Raw genomic sequence first — 8,313 nt, 5'->3', positions numbered from 1 at the left:
GTGTCCCAAGGTGTTTGGGTTCCTCTCAGCCGAACGAGGTATCGCAGCGGGCCAATGCAAACAGTAGGACCTTCACCATTCTCACCTGTTGGTGGATGTGGTATCAGCGTGGCGCGGAGCGGCATCTTATCAGTGGCCGCTCACACACGAATGGCCGTGCTCCACTCGGTAGTGGCCCCGTTTTGTTGTCAGTGTTATTTTGACTGGCGGTACGAACGGCGGTACCTGCGAGTTTAATTGGCACAGGTGACAGCACTATCAGTGCTCGAGCGTGATACTTTACTTAGCCCAAGGATCGCGTACGCAGCCACGTGGCTGCGATCGGTGCCCGGTTCCGCTAGCGACCGCTAGTGTGGTAGGATAAGGCGACGGTTTCAAAAAACCGGGCAATCCATGTCCCGTAAACCGACGGCCAAGAAACAATACGACGGAGACGATGGATGCAAGCTACAAAAGAAAACCGGTGCACCGAAGCATATCATTGTTGCTGCGTGACATTGGTAGGTTTTGGGACACCGTTTGGTTTAGGTACTACCACCAGAAAGTCAAGCAAAGAAGCAAGTTCAGTGTGAAGTGCTCAACTAATCGTTTGCTCGGAGCAACGGGGGAACCGGAAGAAAGTTCAGTGGTTGCTGATCGATCTAATTGAAGTTCGCCTTCAAATTTTCGGAGTGCTGTCGTATCTAATCAGCCGTTCCATCAGCCTGCATCAGTCCCATCGCAGCACTTTATCACTCCCGTTCCACCTGTTGCTTGCAATCTACCCACTGATAGTAGTGCAATAGTTACTTCCCCGTGAGCGTTGGTTATCAGGATGCCTTATCTGCCTACGTTGTCTCCGCTCCGCTACCCGGCATGTAGCCTGCTGCTGATGTAACGGATGGGATCTGGCTGACAGGACGCGGCCAGCCCTGACCTGGCCATTTTTGGAAGTAACGTGTAATCTTTATGCCCCTTCCGGCGGAAGCAAGTTTGCACGCGGACCCACCGAAACCGATCAATCCTTGTGAGCCGTGACAAAAGGGGTTGACAAATGATCGTAAATGAAGCGCAAGATAAAATCGCAACCATCGCAGAACGATGAGTCATAAACAGCGCAACCCTTCGAGAGGTTCTCCGTTCGATGGTCAAAGTGTCCGTAGTTAGTAAGTGCGGCTTTCGTACTTCTTCACGTACGTGTTTACTGGTTGGCAAAGGGACGCGCCGATGGCCTTCTTGTGTTCTAAAACGGTGAATGTGTTGGGTCTCATTGGGGTTTCGTTTTGGTTGGAGCCCAGTTGAATTGTGTGATGATAAGGTTTACAATGATTAGGTGCGAGTTATGAATTACGATGGAACAGTTATCATAAAAAGGAATATCTTTCACCGTGGGACAAATCCAATATGGCGGCTTGTGGATTATTGTGCCTGTGCTTTGCTCCAATCGAAAAGTAATCTACGTTCATGTTCTTCTTTGTGGTCGGTGCCATAGTGCCATGCCGTTGACTAATCGAGATAAAACAGCGAATAACCCTATTGTGATGTTGGTTAAAAAGAAGGAAGTGGTACTAAAGTGAGAATGTGTACTAAACTAAATTATCACTGACGCACAAACTGTGATAACCGATAATGGTATTTGAATAGTGATAACCAATCCTACGGCACCTTCCGCAATGTTGAACACGGCTTAGTTATTGTTTAAACCCCACATGCCTGGTACCCTGTTGCTGGTAGACCCCTCGCGACGGATCAGTAATAAAATCGCATAATCTCAGGACGCATGATAAATGTATCACATTTTGCAAATAGGGACGTTGCTTAGGTGTCTCTTTATTACATGATTCTTACAAACTATGATGGCACAAAATGTTTTATGTTAAACGATATTGGCTTGTTTCTGTCGCATAGATCAGATGTCGCTGAGCGAGATAGGAACGTCAAATCCTGCGCTCAGCTGTGACGATGGGGCCACTCCCTGTCACTCGACGGCCCCGGCCGACCCGGTGACCCCGGGACTGGGCGGTGTGGGAGCGCACGACATCAGCCTGGCTTGCTACTCGCTGCGCAGCGAACCGGAAGAGTACGATGATAATCTGGACGCGCCGGATTCTGTCACTTACCTCTCGATTGGGGGTCAGAACCCGGTGCTGGTGATGCGCGAGGGCGACGCCGACAGTGTGGCACCGGCGTCCGAGATACCGTACAACTATGTCTACAACCCACCGATCAAGTTCGACTCGATGCGCCGTCACATCTTCATCCCCGGACTGGAAATCAATGTGGAAATCATTGACAACGAGCGTAGCCTCACGTCGCACGTGCTGAACCCAAATCTGTAGGTATCGTGACTGCGTAGGATTGATGCGAAGTTGATTTGATTGACCGACGATTGTGTTTTTCCATTCCCCGGCATAGGTACACCGTCAAACTGACGCACGGACCGTTTTCGTGGACGATCCAGAAGCGGTACAATCACTTTCGAAATTTGCACCAACAGCTCACGACTTACCGGACTTCGCTGCACATACCGTTCCCCACCAAGAGCCACAAAGAGCGAAGGGACAGCTTCCGGAATATGCACACCGTGCACCAGACTACGGCCTCGGTAGGGACTGTGGCGCTTCTGTTTGGATCTCGGACTCACACAGTAACTTATTTCTTCCAGCCGGCCATGCAACAGAAGCTCGGCAAACCGTTGAAAAAGATTAAGAAAAGTGCGCTTCCCCGGTTCCCGCTAAAGCCGGACTCGCTCGTCTCATTCGATGCGATCCCGCAGCGGATCAAGCAGCTCGAAGAGTATCTGTACAACTTACTCAACATCTCTCTCTACCGTAACTTCCACGGCACGGTAGGAAAGAACGCGAGCTACGGCGCTTGATTTCCCTTGATTGATCCATTGATGGTTTTGTTGTTCCACGTAGGTCAACTTTCTGGAAGTGTCGCATATTTCGTTCATCGCAGCCCTCGGCGAGAAGGGCAAGGAAGTTCTGATCAAGAAGCGCACCGGTTCGACGCGAGCCGGCCAATCGGGGTGCAACTTTTGCGGCTGCTTCACGAGTGGTTGCTGCGTTCGGTGCAGTTACTTCTGCACCGACGTCGTGTGGAGTAAATGGCGCAATCGGTGGTTCTTTGTGAAGGAAACCTGCTTCGGGTACTACCGGCCGAAGGATGGTGTGCTGCGCTGCGTGGTCCTGTACGACCAGGGATTCGACGTTTCGTCCGGCATGTACAGCACGGGCATGCGCAATGGGCTCCAGATTGCGACCAACTCGCGGTACCTCGTGATCAAGTACGCAACGCGCCGTATGGCCAGGGACTGGATGTCGCACCTGAAGCGAGTGGCGAACGAGAGTGCCCGTGACTTCACCCTACCCAATCCGCATCAATCGTTTGCACCATCCCGACCCGGAGTGCAGGCCGGTTGGTTCGTGGACGGCGCCGGATACATGAGTGCCGTGGCCGATGCCCTCGAGGGCGCCACGGAAGAAATCTTCATCACCGACTGGATGCTGAGTCCGGAAATCTACATGAAGCGGCCGGCGATCGACGGGGACTACTGGCGGTTGGACAAGATTTTGAAGCGCAAGGCCGAGCAGGGCATCAAAATCTTCGTGCTGCTGTTCAAGGAACTCGACTTTGCGCTCGGCATCAACAGTTACTACAGCAAACAGAAGCTGGTCGAGCAGCATGAAAACATCAAGGTGAGTCTGACTCATCGCATCACGTCGGTCGGTGTCTGTAGTAACATCTCACAGTACGGTGCCGTTATCGCGTGCCGCTGCCGTTATTGTTTACTGCTGACAAACATCGCCGCTCAGGAACGGACGGTACCGCGTTTTGTGGAGGTTTTTGCTTACCTCTCCAGTTAGCTGCCGCTCTTTAGAATGGAGTCATTTATTGTTGGTTACTTTGGGTTTACGGTGGTGCAGAGTGGACCGATTATGATGTATCTTCAAAGGGTCTTTTTTGCACGTCGCAAAGCTCGGAACTGGACATCGTTTGCGAAGAGCAAACAGCTTGGAAAACGGCAACCGCTTTCACGTTTCAATTGATACTGACGGGTAGTTGCGTTTCCACAGGTACTCCGGCACCCGAATCATGCCAAGGCTGGTATCCTGTTTTGGGCCCACCACGAGAAGCTTGTGGTAGTCGACCAGACGTACGCATTCGTTGGCGGGATCGATCTATGCTATGGGCGCTGGGACGACTACAAGCACCGTATGACCGACCTGGGTAGTATCTCTTCGTCGACAACGAGCTCTGCCAACAATACTACCTTCCGGAAGCCCTCGACCGTGGTAGAACTGGACGAGAACGGGTCCGTGGCGAACTTGCTGAAGTCGAGCAAGAACATTGCCATCGCTACGACGGTCGAACGTCGGGCAGAGCCGGAAGCGACAGTAACCGGGAACCTTCCACCACAGTCTCCGTCGGCGGAAGGCGGCCAGCACCGACAAAAGTTTGTCCAAACACAACCAGACGTGGTGGCGGAAGCGACCGGTGAACAGGCACACAAACTGCTGATTGCGGCCGCCCAAGCTCTCAATCTTGTCGGTGCGGAGCAGACGGCTGACGATCGTGACGCACCGGGGTTGCCGGAAAACATTAAACAAAACACTCCGGAAATGGAACGGCGCAACATTATGGACAAGTTGAAGGATATGGGACGAGATTTGAAGAACCGCATCACACTGACTGACCAGCCGGAACAGTCGCCGGCTGGCGGCGGTGTCGATGCCAGCGGAGGACCAAAGAGCAACGTCAGCAGTCCCCGGTGCCTGTCGGAGGAGGAACGCCGGAAACGGCAGCTGCACGGCGGTGACGGAGATAAGTGGTTCGCGATAGGTAATGGCGAAGGTGTGCTCAGCCCACAGCCGTTCAAGAATAACTTCTTCGAGTTGGACGGTCAGGCCAAACTGTGGATCGGCAAGGATTACATTAATTTTATCGTAAAAGACTTCATCAACCTTGACATGCCGTACGTAGGTGAGTGTGCAGCCTTGCGGCTCAATCGTTGAGCGTCTGTTGTGTTTTCTAAAACAATTCGAATGTCTCTCATGTTTCTCTTGCAGATTTGGTTGATCGAACGACGACCGTGCGAATGCCGTGGCACGATGTTGCGACCGTTGTCCTGGGGCAAGCCGCGCGGGACGTGGCTCGCCACTTTATCGAGCGCTGGAACGCAGTAAAGCTGGAAAAGTGCCGAGACAACGCGAGCTACCCGTACCTGTTACCCAAGAGTTACAGCGATATGCGGATCGACAGCCGATTCCTGAACGTACCGCTGCACCACGTCACGTGCCAAGTGCTGCGTAGTGCTTCCAGTTGGAATTGCGGCTTCATCGAGCCGGATTACGTCGAGCAGAGTATTCACGAGGCGTACGTGCAGACGATTTCCAAGGCTCAGCACTACATCTACATAGAGAACCAGTTTTTCATCAGCATGGAGATGGGCAACAGTGTGGTGAAGAACCAAGTGGCCGAGTACCTGTTTAAGCGAATTGTGCGAGCCTACCGCGAAAAGAAGGTGTTCCGGGTGTACGTGGTGATGCCGCTGTTGCCAGGTTTCGAGGGCGATGTCGGCGGGGCCACAGGAATCTCTCTGCGCGCCATTACTCACTGGAACTATGCGTCGATTTCGAGGCAAGTTCGAGGCGAGTTCGAGCCGGATGGACCGGACCGTGCTTATGAGTATGTGTGCTTTTATTTTCCAGAGGCAAAACATCCCTTCTATCGAGGCTGCGCGCGGCAGGAATTGATCGTCCGTGCGAGTACATATCATTCCACAGTTTGCGAACAAACTCCACGCTCAACGGGACGCCGGTGACGGAGCTGATCTACGTGCACTCGAAGTTACTGATCGCTGACGATAAGGTGGTGATCTGTGGCTCCGCCAACATAAACGATCGCTCGTTGCTTGGCAAACGCGACTCGGAAGTTTGTGTTATGATTACGGTAAGGAGTCCACCTAGAGGCCCCACCAGGAGAATGTTTCACATGTTTGCGCTTGCTTCCGTAGGACGAATCGTTCGAAGAGGGCCGAATGAATGGCGAATCGTACCCGTGTGGCATTTACGCCGGCAAGTTGCGCAAGTTTCTGTTCCGCGAACATCTAGGGCTGCTCGAGCCGCACCCGAAACGGAAACCGATCGACATAACGGATCCGGTGGCCGATAGCTTCTGGAACGGCGTCTGGCGGCGGACTTCGAAACGGAATACTATGCTGTACGACGAGGTGTTCCGATGCATTCCGTCCGATAATGTGCAATCGTTCGTCATGATGAAGCGGTTTCTGGAGGACAAAAGCTTACTGCAGTCGAATCCGGACGGCATTCAGCAGGCCGTCTCGCGCATCGAGGGCAATCTGGTGGATCTGCCACTGAAGTTCCTTTGCAACGAAGTGCTTACACCACCGGGCACGAGCAAGGAAGGCATCATGCCAACGTACATGTGGACTTAGCCCTAGACAAGGGATTTTCTCGTGTTTTAGCTTCTGTTATCGGATTGATATCTGGTCGTTTTTGTACTCTTCTCTACTGACTAACTCCTCGGATCCATCATTCCGGCTGAAAGGCACGATTCACACGGGCCTCACTCCTCACGATACGATGCTGTGTACCTCTTATTTTATTATTATTTATTTTTTATCGTTTTGATCCTAATCTGCCCTACGTCGCATATGTCGCGGTATAATGGAATGTAATCCGCCAATGTTATGCGGATCGTACTCTAAAACACTGTTATTTGCTCCTCCATTCCATTACACATTTCGGTACAAAAGCGCAGTAATGAGCGAAAAAGTTGTTTTAATGTAATAGCTATATAGCTGTAAGTGAAACTATGCCGTTCGTACGGGTGTCAACCGTTCCTTTGCCTTTATAAAAGAAAAAAACTTATTGTTTCGGACACTGCAAGTAACGAATGTTCACACACAGAAAATAAGTATCAAATACAACCAACATTGTTGCGGGCCTAAGTTCATTAAGCAAGGACCTAGAAGGACAATAAAGAAGTCGAATCGTTTTTTGTAAACGCTTTGTTTCATTTGATCTGATTGGCCCAATGACCGTTTGGCACACCTCTGTAATTCTGTAATTCTGTCAGTACCTTGGTCACCTGGGTCACAATGCGCACCCAATGCACGAACCATTTTAGTTACCGCAAACCGACAACTGGTGTCGCTAGCAGTTCAAGCTTGACGAAAATCCGACAGTCCGACAGTCCGACAAGTCCGATGGGAACGCTGCGGGAAATTCAAAGTTTGCGGAAGTTTATTATTTCAATCCAAATATTATTTAAGTAATTTTAAGAAAACATTTCCATGTACCAGGAACGCCTGGCCTCTTGTGAAATAGAGAGCATCAAAACTTCGATATTTGCATATGACTATTCATTAAAAAGTCGTAACTATGGTTGATCAAACCACATGCAAAACAGGGAAACAAGTCCCATAGTGCGATGCAGCGATGCGATCGATGGATGCGATTCGTCGGAATCCCCCGCCCCGCCAGACAGACAGAAGGTCAGTGGACTCTTTTCGCCGTGGTTTGGCTTTTTGGGCTCCTCTTGGGGCTGGCTGGGTGAAGGTTATCTGGTTGTTTACCTTTGGCCGAAAACACGAGCGGCCAGCGCTGTTTATTTTTATTTTTTATGCTTCGTTATATAGTTTTATCTTTCTTGCGTCGCGTCGTCTTGGGGCTTTTTTTTTGTTTGGTTTCCAATTTTCTGTCGCTGATGAGTTTTGTCTGCGGCTCCTTCGACGGAAGAAAAGCCTCCACCTTAGGCTGGGGCTTCGCTCATTTTATTGTGTCTGGCTCATTTACGCATCACATTCTTCGGAGCTCAGTATTTCGATTTGAACTTGAAAAGGACACTCGTCTGCCAGTCTCTTTTTGGAATAATTCATTTGATACGCAAATATATCGAGTGTTTGGGCTGTTAAAAAGTGCGAACATTGTAAGTATAGCCAATTTGGCAGTAAGTTAACAATAATCCATCCGCCATTTTTCGCACACAGTTCAGTCGCGTAATAAGTTTGCAATTTAATGAATGGATCACGGTTCCCATAAAGTAATACGATTTCTGGGAGAAAGAGAGAGAGAAAGAGAGTGAAAAGAGTGTGGAGCATCCTGGTTTTGCCGTTTCAACCGATGGACCGACCAAGGGAGATCCTACGGAAAGGTTTCGCGGAGCGGCTCTTGGAGAGGGCAAAAAATGGTCACCGACTCGTACCCATCCTGAACCATCCGCGCACCGCACGTACCGTCATATCGGGCGGTCATTTCGAACGGTCAGCGAACCGCGTCACGTACCGCACTCTGCCGGCCATTCCCG

General features: G+C 50.8%; 1 protein-coding gene across 1 annotated transcript; it reads left to right on the top strand.

Annotated features, from left to right (window-relative positions):
- The first annotated feature begins 436 nt into the window (after positions 1–436).
- On the top strand, positions 437–6,962 carry LOC131205665 (phospholipase D2). The gene is made up of 9 exons (XM_058197864.1): positions 437–500; positions 1,888–2,314; positions 2,395–2,584; positions 2,645–2,827; positions 2,901–3,680; positions 4,059–4,965; positions 5,052–5,622; positions 5,694–5,934; positions 5,999–6,962. The coding sequence occupies exons 1-9, from the start codon at positions 437–439 to the stop codon at positions 6,437–6,439; spliced, it is 3,804 nt and encodes a 1,267-aa protein (XP_058053847.1). The 3' UTR covers positions 6,440–6,962.
- The last annotated feature ends 1,351 nt before the right edge of the window (positions 6,963–8,313 follow it).

This window comes from Anopheles bellator, chromosome 1, assembly GCF_943735745.2.
Source record: "Anopheles bellator chromosome 1, idAnoBellAS_SP24_06.2, whole genome shotgun sequence".
Lineage (NCBI taxonomy): Eukaryota > Metazoa > Arthropoda > Insecta > Diptera > Culicidae > Anopheles > Anopheles bellator.
The sequence above is the reverse complement of the archived record's forward strand: the minus strand, read 5'-3'. Positions and strand labels throughout refer to the sequence as shown.

Excerpts from the sequence above, each read along its gene's own strand:
- LOC131205665 (XM_058197864.1), top strand. The coding sequence starts at position 437 with ATGGATGCAAGCTACAAAAGAAAACCGGTGCACCGAAGCATATCATTG. Across the intron at positions 2,315-2,394 it reads CACGTGCTGAACCCAAATCT|GTACACCGTCAAACTGACGC; the intron begins GTAGGTATCGTG and ends TCCCCGGCATAG. Across the intron at positions 5,935-5,998 it reads AAGTTTGTGTTATGATTACG|GACGAATCGTTCGAAGAGGG; the intron begins GTAAGGAGTCCA and ends TTGCTTCCGTAG.